General features: G+C 53.8%; 1 protein-coding gene across 4 annotated transcripts in view; it reads left to right on the top strand.

The window, feature by feature from the left end:
* Positions 1-19349, top strand: part of MYH14 (myosin heavy chain 14) — an 80115-nt gene that overhangs the window by 48761 nt on the left and 12005 nt on the right. For all 4 annotated transcript variants that reach the window (XM_087871137.1, XM_087871139.1, XM_045775069.2 and 1 more), the window contains 13 exons: positions 940-1071; positions 1838-2044; positions 4291-4428; positions 6197-6320; positions 6909-7080; positions 8513-8725; positions 9245-9389; positions 9527-9733; positions 10393-10497; positions 10586-10738; positions 11951-12199; positions 16183-16395; positions 18564-18776. In XM_087871137.1, the coding sequence (XP_087727263.1) occupies positions 940-1071; positions 1838-2044; positions 4291-4428; positions 6197-6320; positions 6909-7080; positions 8513-8725; positions 9245-9389; positions 9527-9733; positions 10393-10497; positions 10586-10738; positions 11951-12199; positions 16183-16395; positions 18564-18776 (2271 nt within the window). The remainder of the gene's footprint in view (positions 1-939; positions 1072-1837; positions 2045-4290; positions 4429-6196; positions 6321-6908; positions 7081-8512; positions 8726-9244; positions 9390-9526; positions 9734-10392; positions 10498-10585; positions 10739-11950; positions 12200-16182; positions 16396-18563; positions 18777-19349) is intronic.

Below are 19349 nucleotides of genomic sequence, written 5' to 3' on the forward strand. Positions count from 1 at the left end.
CGGTCTGCCTACGTGCCCTCAGCCAGTGTTAACTGAGCACCTACTATGTGCCAATAACTTTTGGGGGGATCGTGATAAAATGGTGAATAAAAGCAAAGTTCTGCCCCATGGAGCCCACAGTCTAGAGCGGGGGTCGGCAAGGGGAGGCCTGGCGCAGACGCCTGTGCCGTGAATGCCCATCGGTTAAGGCATTGTCTGTGGCTGTCGCTGTGTTCCAGCAGCAGGGTGGGGTCATTAAAACAGAGACAGGGTGGCCTGCAAAGCCTCAGACGTTTCCCAGCTGGCCCTTCAGGAGAAAGCTGGCCTGCCCCTGGGTCTTGGATCGACAGGGGGGGTGGGGGTCGACAGGCATCAGTGGATGAGTCTCACAGATAAATAGAAAATTGTGGCCGTGATAAATGCCACGGGTTAGGGCAGAAGAGAATACCATAGAGTCGAGAAGAATCAAATAGAAAGCAGTGGGGCAGCAATGATCAGAGAGGATCCCACTCAGCAAGGGGGAGCCTGTCCTTTCAGTTGATTGTGTGTGTGTGTGAGGCACCTGTCCCGCCCATCTGAACCCCACCGAGTAAAGTGCATCTCTCACCCCGGACCGGGACTCGGGAACTTTGAGAGACATTGCGCTACAGAGGGGTGGCGCTGGCGTCTCTCATCACCCGGGGTTAGCTGAGCGAAGAAGGAGCACGTTTAGCGCCGCTTGCCTTTGCCCCGGACTGTTCTAGGCTCTTTACTAGTGTCAGCTTGTTCACCCACTGCGAAAACCCCGTGGAGCAGGGGGGCTGTTCCCATCCCCGTTCGATAGTCAGGACACTAACGTCCCCACCGGAGGCCACAGGGCCCCGGAGCCGCTATTGGATGGAGCCCTGCTCTGAGTATGAGTGGTTCCTCAGCTCCTGGGACAAGCGGAGCCAGCCATTTCCACCTTTACCTGCCCCCCAGGTGAAGCCGCTGCTGCAGGTGACGCGGCAGGATGAGGTGCTGCAGGCGCGGGCGCAGGAGCTGCAGAAAGTGCAGGAGCTGCAGCAGCAGAGCGCCCGCGAGGTGGGGGAGCTCCAGGGACGCCTGGCACAGGTAAGGGGCGGGGCCGCGGTGGGGGCGGGGCCGCGGGCGGAGCCAGGGCGTGGGGGCAGGGCTCCCGGCCGAGACTCAAGGGTAGTTGTGGGGGGGCCCCGGATAGAGGCTGAGACCGTTTGGTGTTAGTGGGCTGTGACGTGCAGGAGGCAGGGCCCTGGGGTGCAGTCAGGGTGTTGGGCGAGGGGCTGGTTCCTGCAGAGCCAAGATGCTCAGGGGGCTGGGCTCCGAGAGGACAGGGTAGGGGCCAGCCTTGTGGCAGGGCGAGGGGAGGCAGGTGGTGAACTTCCCATTGTCCAGTTTTTCTGGTGTCTTATAAGTAATGCTAAAGCAAAAGCCTTTTTTGAGCATTTTCCTCTTTGCTTTTAGTGAGTTATTTCCTTTGGTTAAATCTCTAGGCGTAGGAGTGTTAAATGAAATGTGAGATGGTAGAAAGGCCTCTGGGGGGTATTTGGAGGGTGGACTGGAGAGGGAGAGATTGGAGGTGGGGAGGCTGGGGAGAAGGCTGGAGAGAGAGTCCACTGGGAGAGGATAAGGCTCAAGCTTTGGGAGGTTAGGGGGATGGGGAAGAGGGCTGCACCCAGAGGTCTGACTTGGTGACTTGGTGGGGGGGTGGTGTTGAGGTCATCCTGAGATGGGGACCTGCAGGAAAGCCTCCAGGCCTCAAAGGGCAAATCAAATCAGGAGGCAGGAGGGACCGAGTGCTCCACTGAGACTGCCCTGAGAGCACAGCCTGCTGAGTGCTGACCTTCCACCCTGTCCCCAGCTGGAAGAGGAGCGGACCCGCCTGGCAGAGCAGCTCCGAGCAGAGGCAGAGCTGTGTGCCGAGGCCGAGGAGACGCGGGGGCGACTGGCAGCTCGCAAGCAGGAACTGGAGCTGGTGGTAGCGGAGCTGGAGGCCCGCGTGGGCGAGGAGGAGGAGTGCAGCCGCCAGCTGCAAAGTGACAAGAAGAGGCTGCAGCAGCATATACAGGTCTGGCCTCTGTGTGCCCATGGGCCACCTCGCCCCATGCCCTTCTATCTATCCTGACAACCTTTGCTTCTCTAAACCACATCTCATTGGGCCCTGAATTTGCAGAAAACTCAATCAAAGTGGCTTAAGCCAAAAGAATACTTCTTTGGTTCAAATAATGGGAGACTGCAGAATGTATAAGCTTCAGGCATGGCTGGATCCAGGTGCTGAGGTGATATCCTTTGTGCTGTTTCTTTCTACATCTCCTGGCTCCATTTGCCTCTAGGCTGCTGCATTCCCAGGCACTCCACCCTCCCATGGTTCCCCTTCAAAATCCACTATGTGCTTTACACTTAGGGTACATCTTCATTCAGATGCTAAATTTTCATTGGCAGTATTCACCTGCATTTATGTGTTACGACCTCTTCACTTGAAAAAAGTAGGTTGAGGTACCCATGTTATGCCAGACGTACTTAAAAAATTTCCAGTGAATAAGTGAACATCTGGTCTTAAATTTAAAATAAATAGTATTAAATAAATTTGAAAATTCAGTTTCTCAGTCATACCACATTTCAGGACCTCAGTAAGGGTTTTAATCACCTCCTCTTCGTCCTGTAGGTGGGGGAGGATCCTGCCCTATAGTTATGGAGATGGCCTAACACCATGCCACAGAGAGCCACACAGGGGTTGCATTCAGAAATAAAATGAACAGGCCACAGCTGTGGGAGGCAGGTTTTGTAGTAACAAAAGGATGGGGTGATCCCTGGTTTCTACCTGGAGATGTGATCGGTTTGTTTGAATAACTCTAGGGCTGGCAGGCAACTGAACTCCACTATGTAGGCAGAAGCTGGCCCTGTGCCTGGTCCCCGTGATGTGTAGTGTTATGTGTCCAGTGGACCTTATCCGTGGGAGCAGAGCGGGTAGGAGGAGGACGTGTGGGTAGGCCATCATAGGTCCTCCCAATAGCAGGTAACAAGGCAGCACCTCGTACTGATATAGATATATAGATATATATATATTTTTTTCAGTTGAGGTATTATTGGGGCACCTGGGTGGCTCAGTTGGTTGGGCATCTGACTCTTTTTTTTTTTTTTAAAGATTTTATTTATTTATTCGACAGAGATAGAGACAGCCAGCGAGAGAGGGAACACAAGCAGGGCGAGTGGGAGAGGAAGAAGCAGGCTCATAGCGGAGGAGCCTGATGTGGGGCTCGATCCCATAACGCCGGGATCACGCCCTGAGCCGAAGGCAGACGTTTAACCGCTGTGCCACCCAGGTGCCCCTGGGCATCTGACTCTTGATCTCAGCTCATGTATTGATCTCAGGGTCGTGAGTTCGGGCCCTGTGTTGGGCTCCATGCCGAGGAGCCTACTTAAAAAAAAAAAAAATTGAGGCATTTTTGACATATAACACTAGTTCAGGTATACAGCATAGTGATTCAGTATTTATATATATCACGAAGTGATCTCCACAGTAAGTCTAGTTAATATCCATCATCTTACATAGTAACAACAAAAAAAAGTCTAGTGATGAGAACTTTTAAGATCTACTCTCTCAGCAGCTCTCAAATATACAATACAGTGTTATGGACTATAGTCGGGTTGCACATGACATCCCCAGGACTTATTTATTTTGTAACTAGAAGTATGTACCGTTTGACCCCCTTCACCCACTTCACTGACCCTCCCTCGCCCCGCGGCAACCACTCATCTCTTCTCTATATCTATGAGCTCCGTGTTTTGTATGTTTTGGTTTTGTTTTTTTAGATTCCACACGTAAGTGAGATCACACACTATTTGTCTTTGACTTAGCTCCCCCAGCATAACACCCTTGACATCCGTCCACACTGTCACCCGATATCGAATCTTAATTTCCAGTCCCACACCACGTGTTGCCACAGTGGACAGTACCTGTCTTTATTTATTTATTTATTTATTTATTTATTTATTTATTTATTTATTATGTTTATTGTTTCTAATCTTCCTGCACACACAAGAATGTCATTCCCATAAGGACAAAAATAGGTATCTATTTTCCGTGCCCAGAACAGTGCCTGGCACCCACGGGGCCCTCAGGGAAGGCTCAGGGGTAATGAATGAAACAGGGAGACCAGTAAAGATTTGCTCCTTCCCAGCCTCGCCCAGAGTGTGGACCTGTCCGAGCCACAAGTGCTCGGGATTTGGGACCATCCCCTCCACCCCGTCTTTCCCATCGCACCCCAGCCCCCGGCCCCTGGGTCCTCATCCCTCCTGCCCTCCTCCCTCCAGGAGCTAGAGAGCCATCTCGAGGCTGAGGAGGGGGCGAGGCAGAAGCTGCAGCTGGAGAAGGTGACCACGGAGGCGAAGCTGAAGAAATTTGAGGAAGACCTGCTACTCCTAGAAGACCAGAATGCCAAGCTGAGCAAGGTCGGTGGCCTGTAGGCTCCCGGGGGCAGGGGGCTGTGGTGCATGCGGGGGCGGCTGGCTCTCTCTCTCTGTCTCTCCCCCAGTTAGTGCCACCTCTAGGGGTCTCCGGCTCTCTAGTCTCTGCTGTGTCTCCCTTTCACCCTTGCCCTTCACACCTTCACTTCCCCTTTGTCATACCTTCACCCGAGCGGGTGTTTACTGAGCAACTACTGTGTGTCATTACCTATCACTGCTAGAGCGTAAGACACCCAAAGCCACACGGCTGGAGACAACCACCGTCTCATGATATCCCATCCTTCTGTGGTTCGGCTGGGGCTCAGCCGCATAGTCCCTCTGTTGGCTCAGCCGTGGCTCTTGTCGGCAGTCACCATGACGTGGGGGCTGGGTGCAGATGTGTGAGGTCTCGGTGCTCCTTCGTGTGGCTTCTGTCCCCACAGCAGAGCCTGGGTTTCTTACATGGCAGCTCAGGGCTCTGAGAAGGGGAAGTGGAAGGCTCCAGGCCCTCTAAGGTATTAAGCCTGGAACTGACACGGCATCACTTATGCCCAGTTCTGTAGATCAGGCATCGGCAAGCATCGTCTGTAAAAGGTCAGATAGCAAATATTTCCCGCTTTGCCGGCCTCTGTGCTTCTCTCACTGGCGCTCAGTTCTGCCGACGTAGCATGAAAGCGGCCACAGGTGGGACATAATCAAACGCGTGTGACTGTGTCCCAATAAAACTTTATTTATAAAAATAAGTGGTGGGCCAGATTTGGCCTGCACACTGTGGTTTCCAGGCCACTGAGCTTAAAGCAGTCATAGGCTCAGCCCAGATTCAGTGGGTGAGGAATTAGGCTCCATCCCTGGGTGGGGACAGGGCAAAGAATCTGCGGCCATCTTTAACCTGTCACAGCTAGGACTGGGTTAGGCACAGGGGATACGGCATTGATCTAACTAGAAAACCATTTATGTCCTCACACGGGGCTGGGGGGAAGGGATGCTAGATGAGACACCACAGAAAATAAACATTGTGACTTAAACTGTCAGAAAAGAACAGAAGACTATGGAGGGGGACAGGTGCCTCAACTGTCCTGGGCATAGTCGGGGAAGGCTTCCCTGAGGCAATGGTGCCTTAGGTGAGAGGTCAAGGATGCACGGTTTTCTGGAACATTCCTTTTGGTACAATGGCTATTCCGTTCTACGGTGTTCTATTTCTTTCTTTTAAGGGTAGTGCCAACACACTATATTGGTTTCCAGAACCACTCACGGTTTGAAAAGTACTGCCCCAGGCCAGTGCTTCTCAAATGCTAACGTGCCCAGGAATCCTACGGAGAGCTTGTTAAAATGCAGTTTCTGATTCAGCGGGTCTGGGGTGATGCAGCATTTCTAAAAAGCTCCCGTTGGGTGCTGCTGCTGCGGGTCCACAAACCCATACTTAGAGAGGTATGGATCCAGAACTCCACGGGATCGCCGCGGATGGGCAAGGATGTTCACTGCAGTGTTGTTTATACGCGCACATGATTTGCAATGAACCTCAGCGCCCACGAGTGGGATGGTGTGTTAGTGAATGGTGGGGTTCTTCGAATAATGGGAGTCTCCCCTGAAGTTCCGAGGTGTGAACCGGTGAGGGTGGGACGGGCCTGCAGACCCAAGAGAAGGGGGAAGGAAGGTTGGGGTCGGGAGCAGGAGGCTCAGGGAAAGGTGGAGAGGAGCAGAAATGCAGATGAGAAAGCACCAGAGATGAGCGTTGAGGGGGGGCTGCTCTGACCGCCCCCCCCACCACCCTCAGGAGCGGAAGCTGCTGGAGGAGCGTCTGTCCGAGTTCTCGTCACAGGCGGCCGAGGAGGAGGAGAAGGTCAAGAGCCTCAATAAGCTTCGTCTCAAATACGAGGCGACGATTGCGGACATGGAGGGTGAGCGCCGTCCCCCAGTGGGCAGCCGCACCGCGCATGCTCGGCACGGTGGGGGAGGGGGACGTTGGGTGAACCTCCTGTGCTGGGGAGCCTCAGCCTTCGTATCTGCTAAATGGGGGCAGGAAGGACGGCTCAAGACAGGTTGGGTGTCCTCCCAGCTCTTAGGTTGTTTCTGCCACTCTAAATGCCATTCTCTTGCTGTCTTGTCCGTGTCATGGGTCACTCTCTGTCTCTGTCCCACTGACTGTTTCAGACACATTGTTGTCTGTCCCTTGCTACTGACTCAGAATCAGAAGCAGACGAGAGAGAGCACAGGAGAAGGCGGTAGAGACAGACAGGAGAGGACAGGGCAGAGACAGCCCCTGAGCAGGAGCAGGGTGTCACGTGGGGGAGGAGGAGAAAATGGCCCCTGGGGTCAGGGGCCCAGGGTCGGGGAAGCCGGAAAGAGGGGGCACAGAGGGAGATGCTGAGCCACAGCTTTACCCCCACCCCCACCCCGGCAGGTGCCGGGGTGGGGCCGCGGGTATCGGGGAGCTCCTGGGTGTGGGGTCTGGCGCCCTTCTGCATGGCCCCCGCTCCCGCCTCCAGACCGCCTGCGGAAGGAGGAGAAGGGCCGCCAGGAGCTGGAGAAGCTGAAGCGGCGGCTGGACGGGGAGAGCTCGGAGCTGCAGGAGCAGATGGCCGAGCAGCAGCAGCGCGGGGAGGAGCTGCGCGCCCAGCTGGGCCGCAAGGAGGAGGAGCTGCAGGCGGCCCTGGCCAGGTGCGCGGGGCGAGGGGTCGGCCAGCGGGGACCTGCACGGTGCACCATCCACAGTGCACCGCCCGCCAGCGGGAGGGGCGCCCGGGGAGACTCCGCCAGCGCGCATGCGCCTCAGCCACACGGAGCCTCAGTGTCCCCTTCTGTAAACTGGACCTGGTGAGAGTCCACCAGGTTTAAGAGGACGAGCGAAACGAGGCCCCGTGTGTCGAGTGACTTGCCCTGTTCTGGGGTCAGAATAGGGGGTCAGCTGTGATTACATAAGCGCTCCGGCCATGAAAGGAATGGTATCATTATGATTACACCCAGTCGCAATTATGGAGCGCCTACTGTGTGCGCTCGGTGTTGCGAATGCCTCCCCCCCGCCCCCCGCAGCCCTTGATCATAGGTGCAGCTCACCTTAGAAGTTAAAATGTATGTCTTTTTTTTTTTTTTTAAGATTTTATTTATTTATTTGACAGAGAGAGAGGCGAGAGAGGGAACACAAGCAGGGGGAGTGGGAGAGGGAGAAGCAGGCTTCCCACTGAGCAGAGAGCCTGATGCGGGCCTCGATCCCACAACGCTGGGATCATGACCTGAGCTGAAGGCAGACGCTTAACAACTGAGCCACCCAGGCGCCCCTACAAGTTCACATGTATGTCTTACAATCAGCGGTACGCAGGGTGTGTGTGTGGTTAAGAACTCACACCCTAGTCTGACTTTTGGGTTCAAGCCCTGGGCCCAACCCCTTCCAGCCACACGACCTCACCCAAGTGCCATGGGCCTCACTGGCCTGTTTCTTCATTTGTGAAACAGGGTGATTTTGAAGCTACTCCTAAGGTTAGTGTGGGGATGAAATGTGAAAGTGCTTTTAAAGGACGCCTGGGTGGCTCAGGCTGTTAAGTGTCTGCCTTTGGCTCAGGTCATGATCCCAGGGTACTGGGATCCAGCCCCACGTCGGGCTCCCTGCGTGGTCTGGGGAGCAGGGGATCCAAACCCTGGTCTGCATGGCTCTCTGAGCAGTTTAACTCCCAGTCACTGCTGCCCCTCAATTCAGCTTCTCTTTGCAAGAGGCTGCGTCTCGTCGGGGTCAGGAGGCTGATCAGATGCTGGGGTTAGATCTTCCACTGGCTGACTGCGTGACTGTGTGACCTGGGCAAGGACTTTCCCACTCTGTACATCAGTTTTCTCAGTGTGATCATTAAATGAGATAATATAGTAAAGGGTTCCCAGGGGCTCAGAATAAGTGTCCGTGTGATTACTCTTAGTGTCATCCCCACTTTACAGCTAGGGAAACTGAGGCTCTGAGTACTGAGGCACGCACCCAAGGGCAGAGCTGGGATTTCAGCCCGGGGCAGGCCACCCCCAAATCCACACCTGGCCTCCCCGCCCCCAGAAATCATCCCTGCCCTTTGCCTGCCCCTGTACCGACTCCATGGTTCTTGTCCACCCCCAGGGTAGAGGAGGAGGGCGGTGCCCGGGCCCTGCTGCTCAAATCCCTGCGGGAGGCACAAGCAGGACTGGCTGAGGCCCAGGAGGACCTGGAGGCCGAGCGGGTGGCCAGGGCCAAGGCCGAGAAGCAGCGCAGGGACCTGGGTGAGGAGCTGGAGGCGCTGCGGAGCGAGCTAGAGGACACACTGGATTCCACCAACACTCAGCAGGAGCTCCGGTGAGGCAGCTGGCGAAGCCCGGGCGCATGCAGGGCGGGGGGCGGGGGGAGAAGGATCGGTGCGAGCCCTCCGTCGACACGGGTTTAGCCGTTCACCAGTTGTTTATTGAATATCAGCTCTGCACTGAGGCCAGGCTGGGGACAGAGATGAGTCAGACCCAGGCGTTTCCCCCAGGGACTCCCGGTCTGGGGGAGGCAGATCCCGGCAAAGGGACCCAGTGCAGAACAAGTGCACTCTAAGGGAGCAGCACAGGGCATTGTGGATGATAACAGCAAGTCCCTAAACCACGTCTATCGAGGAAGTCCAGGAAGACATCCTTAAGAAAGGGCCTTTTGAATAGGGTTTTGAATGATGAATAGGAGTTCACCCTTAAAGCCACACTCCTCCCTCGGTTACCACCCAGATCCCTTAGGGAATGCAGAGTGAGGTCCTCATCCTTGAAGGGGAACAATAAAAGGAGGCACTCCCCCAGAGTCCCTGCCTTTCTCTATTCTGAAATCGTGTTCCCTCCACAAAAGGTCCAAGAGGGAACAGGAGGTGACAGAGTTGAAGAAGGCTCTGGAAGAGGAGACGCGTGTTCACGAAGTGGCGGTGCAGGAGCTGAGGCAGCGCCATGGCCAGGCGCTGGGCGAGCTGGTGGAGCAGCTGGAACAGGCCCGGAGGGTGGGTTGGGGCAGGAATGGGGGGGTTCCGGGGGGCTGGCAGAGGGAACAGCTAGTGCCAAAGCCCTGAGGTAGGAGTGTGCCTGGTCCGCTTGAAGGAGGAAGCATAGATCTTCACTTGTCTCTCTCCCTTGCCAGAGCAAAGGTACCTGGGAGAAGACCCGCTTGGCCCTGGAGACCGAAGTGTCTGAGCTGCGGTCGGAGCTGAGCAGCCTGCAGGCCTCACGTCACGAGGGCGAGCAGCGGAGACGCCGCCTGGAGTCCCAGCTGCAGGAGGTGCAGGGCCGGGCTGGTGACGGGGAGCGGGCCCGAGCGGAGGCCACCGAGAAGCTTCAGCGAGTCCAGGTGAGTGGAGCGGCCAGAGAAGAGTGGATTTGGGGGGACAGCCAGGATCTGCCCCAAATGGAATCATGCTACCTAGTGGTCACCGTACTAAACATTTTACACATCACGCACAAAAGAGTGACGCCAGAAGTAGAGTTGGGTGGCTGATAGCCGGAGTCCCGGGCAGCACCAGAAGTTTCTTCAGTGATGGAAATGTCTGTATTTGTGCGATCCGCTTAGCCACTGAACACTCAAAATGCAGGGAGCAAAGCTGAGGAGGTGGATTCTTACTTTCATTTATTTTTAGTTTTTAAGTTGAAGTAACCACGTACAACCATATTGGACAACACAGCCATAGAACCAGTCTGCCTGGCTCAGTCCCACCTCTGGTAGCTGTGTCATCTTGGGCACATTTCCTGACCTTTCTGTGCCTCCGCTTCCGTTTATGTAAACTGGGAATAGTAATGGTTGGTGAGTGAAACCAGTGGGCTTCCTTCCCCCGGAGAGTGAGGGCCATACGGAAACTCTGCGTTGAACTGTTGGGGGATCCGCCAGGCTGGTCTCCCCAGCAGCTGCCCCCTTGAGATCATCGCCACCAGCCCAGTGTGGCGGGGATTTGAGGGGGAGGAGCGGCTGGGGTCAGGCGGAAGGCGCCATTGGAAGGTGCCCCTTCCCCGCAGGCTGAGCTGGAGAACGTGTCTGGGGCCCTGAGTGAGGCCGAGTCCAGAGCCATCCGGCTGAGCAAGGAGCTGAGCAGCTCAGAGGCCCAGCTGCACGACGCCCAGGTGAGGCCAGCCCCCCCTCCACACCCAGCCCCGTGTCCGTCCCCACCCTCTGCCCTCACCTGACCACTGTTGTCCCCGCCATCTGCAGGAGATGCTGCAGGAGGAGAGCAGGGCGAAGCTGGCCTTGGGGTCCCGGGCGCGAGCCCTAGAGGCTGAGATGGTGGGGCTGCGGGAGCAGCTGGAGGAGGAGGCGGCCGCCAGGGAGCGGGCGGGCCGCGAGCTGCAGACCGCCCAGGCCCAGGTGAGCAGTCCTGGGGGGACACCTGGAGGGGCCTCCAGTCCCAACCCACTCCTCCTGGGTTCCCCAGCTCAGGGATGGCCCCATTGCCCACCTGGTCATAGGCCAGACCCCCGGGAGACCCCCATTCTCATCTCTGACTCTCCCTCAGCCCACAGCCTGTCAGTGCAGAGCCCGCCCCTCCTCCCCCAACTCTGTCTCACCCCTGCAGCCCTAGCCCTGCTCAGGCCTCATCCTCTGCCAACTGGATCCTCATCTCAGCCTCCCTTCAGGCCTCCCTGCCTCCAGTTTCTCCCCTTCCAGTTCATCCTCCACGTGGTCTTTCTATCACAGAGCTGCCCCTGTTCCTCCCCCGCTCACAGCTCTCACTGGCTCCCAGTGCCCCCAGGATAGCGCGTGTGCCTCTCAGCCCGGCCTTTGCTGGCCCTTCCTTGTCTTCAGCTGTGTTCATCTCTTACCTTCTTCCCCACTTCACACGAGAAACCCCTTTCATTCTTCAGGACTCAATGCCAGCCTCTCCTGTTGTGGGAGGTCCCTCACCGCCCCACTCTGAGCTCCCACACCCTTTTTTCTCCTCGTCCCCTTCCAGTCACCTTGGGCTGGAACTGTCTCTGCCCATGGGTCCCCCACCAGAATAGGAGCTCCCTGAAAGTGGGTCCCTGTCAGAGTTAGATCTTGGTCTTCAGCACAGGCCAGCATAGAGCCTGACGTATGGGAGGCCTGGAGAAATGCCTGTTGAGTGAATGAGTGCTGAATGCATGCCTGTAAATGCCCTTCTTCAGTTGGCAGACTCCTATGCATACCTCAAGATCCATCTCAAATGCCCCCTCCTCCAGGAAGTCTCTCTTGGATGTTCTAAACAGATTCTAAATTCCTCCTGTGGGGCCCACAGCTCCCATGCTTTTTCTACCTTAGCCTCCACCACCCTGGCCATGATGCTCAGTCTCCCCCATCAGAAGGGGGGTTCCCCAGGGTGGAGTCCAGGTTTGATTCATCTTCTGGGTCCCAGTGGGAGTAATTTTCATCTCCTGAAGAAGCTGAGGTTCACAGAACTCACAACCTCAACCCTACTCCGAGGCAGAAGAACCCAGTGCAGCCAGTCACTTCCCTCCTCCAGCCTCAGTCTCCTCCTCCAGGAAGTGGGGCACTACCAGCTAACACCTTGGTCGGAGCCATGACGGCCACCCGCCCTCTCCCCCCCCCCCCGCCCCCCAGCTCTCAGAGTGGCGGAGGCGCCAGGAGGAGGAGGCGGGGGCGCTGGAAGCAGGGGAGGAGGCCCGGCGCCGGGCAGCCCGCGAGGTCGAGGCCCTGACCCTGCGCCTGGCAGAGAAGACAGAGGCGGTGGAGCGGCTGGAGCGGGGCCGCCGGCAACTGGGGCAGGAGCTGGACGATGCCATCATGGACCTGGAGCAGCAGCGGCAGCTCGTGAGCACGCTGGAGAAGAAGCAGCGCAAGTTCGACCAGGTGGGGCGCCTCAGGTTCCCCGGGGGTGGGGGGGGCAGTCGGGAGGCTCTTCCCCGCTTCCCTGGCGGTGGCCGTTGTGTTGAGCAGGTAATATGCGGTGCCGCGCTCAGCTGCGAACGTGGGGCGCCCTAGGACAAGATGCTTCTTCCCCCTGAGCTTCTGTCCACTAGGACCCCCGTCCATCCTGATTTATGGCTCTTGTCCCAAAATAATTATTGGTAGTGCCCACTTTTTTTTTTTTTTTTTTTAAGAGAGAGAGAGAGGGAACTCACGTGTCAGCAGGGGGAGGGAGAGAGAGAACCTCAAGCAGGCTCCACGCTCAGCACAGAGCCTGACGCAGGCCTCGATCCCTCAACCCTAAGATCATGACCGGAGCCCAAAACAAGTGTCAGAGGCTTAACTCACTGAGCCCCCCAGGCGCCCTGGTCCTACTACGTTTATTCCCCGAGATAGCCCGAGGGTGCACCAAAGTGTACTGACGCGGAATAAACGAAATAACACATCTTGCTTCTCCTGCTTGACTCACTGTGTACCTCAGGCAAGCTGCTTTTCCCATTTTAGCCTCAGTTTGCCCATCCAGGAAATGGGGATAACATTAAGCCTCTGGCACTCTGAGGATGAAATAAAAATCACAGGACCCCACAGCATTACGATTAGGCAACCCTGAGGTTCAAATCCCAGCTCAGCTGCCCAACTTCTCTGTGTCTTGTTTTCTTCATCTAGAAAATGGCAGAGTCATTATTTTGCCTTCAGTTTTGAAGGATATACCATTGGCTCTTGAATTCTAGGCAGATGGCCTGTGCTGTAAGCACTTTGAAGAGGTCATTCCGTTGTCTGTGGCCTCCATTGTTTCAGATGAAAAGTGCGCAATCGTTCAGACCCTGTGTCTTTGTAGGGGATATATGCTTTCCTACTAGCTGGTTTACATTTTTTCTCTTTATCTTTGGTTTTTAGCAGTTCGGCTACGATATATCCAACTGTGGGCTTTTGTATTTATCCCACAGCTGTGGCTCATGTTTCTGATCAAATGTGGAATTTTCGGCCATTATTTCTTAAATTTTTTTTCTGCCCCATTCTCCCTCTTTCCTCTTTTCAGACTCCAAACACACATATGTTTGACCACCCAATACTGTGCCATCAATTATCAAGGCTCTATTTGTTTGTTTCTCCTAGAATTTTATATGACTTCTTCTCATATAAATCTCTTTTTCTGATTGGCTTCTTTCACTCAGAATTATTTCGAGATTCATCCATGTTTTTGCACGGATTCATAATTCATTCCTTGGGGCACCCGGCTGGCTCCGTCGGTGGAGCATGCGACTCTTGATTTTGGGGTTGTGAGTTCGAGCCCCATGTTAGGCATAGAGATAACAATGAAACAATTCTTTTTTAGTAATTATTTATTCCTTTTTTGTTGTTGTTGTTACTGCTGAGTATTATTCCTGTATCGATAGAACACATTTTGAAAACCATTACCTTGTTGAACATTTGAGTTGTTTCTGGTTTTTGGCTGTTATGAATAAAACCTTAGTCTTTCTAATAGGATGTGGTGGTTTGAGTTCACATTTCCCTAATGAGCAATGACACTGAGCGTCTTTCATGTGCTTATTTGCCCTGCATACCTCTTCGGTGAGGTGTCTGTTCAGATCTTCTGCCCATTTTTTAAAATTGGGTTATTTCCTTTCTTTATTTTGTTTTTGGGGTGGGGGTTGTTTCTTTTATTATTGAATTGTGAAAGTTCTTTATATATGGTGAATACAAGTTCTTTACCAGATGTATTGCTTTGCAACTATTTTCGTCCAGTCTGTGGCTTGACTTCTTACTCTTCGTAGAGTCTTTCAAAGAGCAGGAGGTTTGAATTTTGAGGAAGTCCAATTTATTAATTTGTCACTTGATGGGCTGTGCTTTTTGGTGTGGCGTCTGAGGAGACTTTGCCTCACCCAAGGTCACAGAGGTTCCCTATATGTTTTCCCAGAAATTTTCTGCTTTGCAGTTTTATACTTAGGTCCGTGATCCAATTTGAGTTAATCTGTTGATGTTGTGCTATCATGGCTCCAAATTCATTTTTTATACATGGCTATTGAATTGTTCGAACGCTGCTGAAAAGACGCTCTTTACGGACTCATTCTCACATTGATATTAAAACTCAAGTAGCATCAGTTGTCCAATCTTTTCTTCTTTTTCAAAGTTGTGTTGCTTCTTCCAGGTCCTTCGCATTTCCACATGTATTTTAAAATCTGTTTGTCAGTTTCCACACACACAAAGAAAATCCTCTTGATTTGGGAGTGTGTTGAATCTACAGATTAATCTGAGAAGAACTGACATCCTTTTTTTTTTTTTTTTTTTAAAGATTTATTTATTTATTTATTTATTTGACAGAGATAGAGACAGCCAGCGAGAGAGGGAACACAAGCAGGGGGAGTGGGAGAGGAAGAAGCAGGCTCATAGCGGAGGAGCCTGATGTGGGGCTCGATCCCAGAACGCCGGGATCACGCCCTGAGCCGAAGGCAGACGCTTAACCGCTGTGCCACCCAGGCGCCCCAAGAACTGACATCCTAATCATACTGAGTTTTCTCGCCTAGGGACGTGGTACATGTGCCCATTTATTTAGATCTCTTTTACTCTTTGTACTTAAAAAAAAAATTATTTGTTTATTTATTTATTTATTTATCAGAGAGAGAGAGCACAAGCAGTGGGGAGCAGCAGGCAGAGGGAGAGGGAGAAGCAGGCTCCCCACTGAGCAGGGAACCCAATGTGGGGCTCGATCCCAGGCCCCTGAGCTCATGACCTGAGCCAAAGGCAAATGCTTAACTGACTAAGCCACCCAGGCACCCCCTTTTTGTACTTTTCAGTGTACATCTTTCACATCTTTCATCAGATTTCTTTCCAAGCATTTCACATTGTCAATGCTGTTTTAAGTGGCTGTGGCTTTGGCGCCAGGCTGGCTTAGTCAGAAGAACATGCGACTCTTGGTCCCGGGATCGTGAGTTGGAGCCCCGTACTGGGTGTAGAGGTTCCTTAAATTAAGTGGTTCTGGTTTTTATTTCGGTTTCTGGTTGCCAGTATATAGAAATACAATCAATTTTTATGTATTGATCCTGTAATGAGTATTATTATGAATATTAGTAGGTTTTTTCTTATAGATTTCATTGGATTTTCTACATTGGTGACCCTGTTTCCTATGAATGCAGACAGTTTCACATCTTCCCCTTTCCTGTGGGACTCCAAATACCTGTGTGTTTGACTGCGTGATGCTGCCTTGTGGGTTATCATAGCTCTGTTAATTTTTTTTACAATCTTTTTTCCTTTTTTTCCTCTATTTAGATCATTTCTGTCAACCTGCTTTCAAGTTTACTGCTTCTTTTGATGTGTCCAGTCTGCTCTCAGTTTCCTCCAATGACTTTTTGATTTCGGTATCATGCTTTTCAGTCCTGGCCTGTCTAGATGGTTCTGTTTTAGTTTCCAGTCCCTCCTAAAATAACCTTGGGTCTTCACCCACTGTATCCATCTGGTCCTGAAATTTACTGATCATCGTTAAAGTCCTTGTGTGATGATCCCCGTGTTGAGGTCATCTGTTGGTCTGTTTCCGTGGACTGGTTTTTCTCTTGACTGTGAGTCCTGTTCTCTTTTCTTTGGGCAGGACTTGCCAGTTTTATTATTGTTAATTTCTGTGTCTTAAAAAAAATAGCAAAGGTTGATGTACATTTTAAAAATGATGTGTGTGTTTTCTGTATCACTACCCCAGGAGGAAGAAACACCCTTTCCTTTGTTGGGTTTCTAGAGTGAGGGGCTCATCGGTTGGATCCACTCAGGAGTTGGGCTGGTCTGGGACACACTTGCAACTTTAATCCCTCTACCTCCCTCTTGTGTCTCTGCCTCTGTCTCCCTCTCTCTCTGTCCCTGGCTGTTCCCTCTTCCCCATCCACTTGTACACTCCTTTCAGCTAATCTGTTTCCCCCACCCCATCTCCCTCAACCCGGAAGCTCCTGGCAGACGAGAAGGCGGCGGTACTGCGGGCGGTGGAGGAACGTGAGCGGGTCGAGGCGGAGGGCCGGGAGCGTGAGGCTCGGGCCCTGTCGCTGACGCGGGCGCTGGAGGAGGAGCAGGAAGCACGGGAGGAGCTGGAGCGGCAGAACCGGGCCCTGCGGGCTGAGATGGAAGCACTGCTGAGCAGCAAGGATGATGCCGGCAAGACTGTGAGCAGGGGCCCCCACTCCCCAAGACACACATGCGGCCACTGCATGCACACCTGATGTCGGGTGACACATACACACGTGTGTGCTCTCATGCGTGGAACATGAAGAGACTCAGCCATCGAAGTTACACGTTCATGCCAAACACAGAATGGGAGGAGAGCTGCTGACCAAACATTCATGCTCCCGTAACACACACAGAGTGGGAGGAGAATTTTCCACCAAACACGTGTGTTCATACACGCGGGAAGTAAGGAAAGCCACTCGCCAACATGCACGTTCACGTACAGATACACAGAACAGGAGGAGAGTCTTCCAGAGAACTTGAAGAGAATTTACCACAACATATAGCCTGAGAACCATGCCCCAAACATGAGGGTGTGCACATGCTCACACTGCACACATACACACCACACGGCACACACACCACACGCATACACACCACACGGCACACACACCACACGCATACACATCCCCTCACACACGCCACACACATACATCCCCTCACACACACCACACACACATATATCCCCTCACACATAGAACACACATACCACACACACACCACACACACATATATCCCTTCACACACACCATACACACACATACATCCCCTCACACACACCACACACAATTATATCCCCTCACACACACCACACACAGAACACACATACCACACACTAACCACACACCACACACACACACACCACGTACCCAGTGTGAGGACATACCACTTGCCACCCCCAACCCCACTGAGCACATACAGGCCCCCCCAGGGCCAGTGAGGAGTCCCCTAGGCCTGTCCCCAGCCCCCACTTACCCAGCCAGCATCCCAGCCTTCTGAAAGGTCCACCACACCCTCCACTCCATCCTTCCTTCGTTTGTCCAATAAATATACTTACGGAGCAGTAGCAAGGACAGGCCCAGGGACACCAGCCCCCCTGACTGATGACGGGGAGGCACTGACAGAAGACATGGTTCAGGGAGGCCCTGCACAGACACACTCCTGATGTCCTTCCTTATTGCCAACAACATACTCTCATGAGTGCAATGGATAAGGACTTTATCTTCTCCACACGCTCCAGCGTGGGTCTGATGGAGCTTTTAGCCAAGCCTGGAGAGAACCCCTACACTTCATGACATACCCTTGGCCTGCAGCCCCAGGGATACTAGAGCCAAAATCCAGCTCATACTCAAGACTACTAAGGTCTCTCCTTTGGGAAAACTGCCAAGTTATTCATGGTGACTCCAAAGGCCTCCTTTGTGGGAAATAGAATGTTGACAGGAGAAAGTGGAATTCCTTCCAGTAAACAAAACTGATTGGCAGGTGCCAGGTAGCAGGGGCAGCCTGTTGGCCTCTTTCGAGGGCAGAAAGTAGACATGTCACTGACTAGAATTTCCAAGAGGTTCTTTGGGCAGGAGTGACAGGTAGATAGGGTCCCTGCCCTGTGGAATTTACAGTGCCGTGGGGGGACGGGCTCATGTTAAATGACCATCGTGACTAAGGCTGAGTCAGGGAGGGGCTGAGGGCCAGCAGCATGGGTAACAGAGAGCCCCTGACAGGCCAAGGAACGCTTCTCTGAGGTGATAGTTAAAGGAGAGGCATGGGGGGGGGCGGGGAGTGTCTCAGAAATTCATAAGCTCAGATCTGCCTTCACAGGGTGTTTGGGATTTTAACTTACAACTCCCTGGAAGGGCTGAGAAAAAAAATCACAGGAGATAGTGGGATGGTGCTATCCTGGGGGGTCCGGCACAAATCGACATTCAAGTCTGGAGCGACATGCCTTCAACCCATGTCCACACAGGATGTTCCCAAAGACGAAGCCCCTTAGTGAAGTGAGCTCACGATGCAAAATCTCAAAACCCACGAGGCAATAATCCATCGTGAGTGAGAGTCAGCTGAGCTAACAAACACTTGAGCTGGACTCTCGGGGGCTTCAGATAACAGAACTTGCAGGCAAAGGTTATTAATGAAATGTTTTAGGATGATTCAGAACGAGACACGTAGTAACTAGCTGCCCGGGAAATGGTGAATGAATGAGCAAACCGGAATGTGCACATCACCTTGACCATCAAAGCTTCCCTCGCTCTGTCCTAGGATAGAGCTAGGATCCTGGCCTCCCCCTCCCTGTGCCCCAGGTGCCCAGAGCTCACCCTCCCATCCCCACCAGGCACATGAGCAGGAGCGATCCCGCCGGGCGGCAGAACAGATAGCCAGCGACCTGCGAGCACAGGTGACGGAGCTGGAGGACGAGCTGACAGCCGCTGAGGACGCCAAGCTGCGCCTGGAAGTGACCCTGCAGGCTCTCAAGGCACAGCATGAGCGCGACCTGCAGGGCCGAGATGAGGCTGGCGAGGAGAGGCGGCGGCAGCTGGCCAAGCAGGTACAGGCAGACAAGCTGGAGGCTGCAGGGCTCCCATCCCACTGGGAGGGCTCTGGCGCCTGCCTGCCGGCAAAAGAGGGGCCAAGAAAGGCTCTCTCACCTATCTGCTGCTCAGTGTTTCTTCCCAGGGCCCTTCTGCTTCGCAGCCCATTCACCCACCATCACCCGTGAACCACACGCATGTCCCATTGACCGACTGACTTACCCGATCAGACATCATCACCAGACCATTCACCCAGCATCCGCCTCGGCATCCACACAGCCCCCCACGTACACACAGCCTCCCCACCATCCAGCGCTTCTACGGAGCCACCTCTGCACCCAGCTGCTCCTCCATCTGCCCTTTCTAGCAACTTCCTCTCCCCAATCCCCAGCCCACCCCCAACATCCCCCAGCCTGCCCCAGCGCTCATCCATTGCTCAAGGACCAGCTCCTCCACGCCCCTTCATCCACAGCCTTCCTCCCCTTCATTTACTCATTCCCCTGTCCCTGTGGTCCGCGACTCGGCCAGTGGAGGGACTCCCGGTGCTGTGCAGCCGCCCGGCGCTGAGTGCTGCGCGTGGGAGGGGCAGG

Source organism: Ursus americanus, chromosome 21, assembly GCF_024610735.1.
Source record: "Ursus americanus isolate L20-20 chromosome 21, mUrsAme1.1.p, whole genome shotgun sequence".
NCBI lineage: Eukaryota > Metazoa > Chordata > Mammalia > Carnivora > Ursidae > Ursus > Ursus americanus.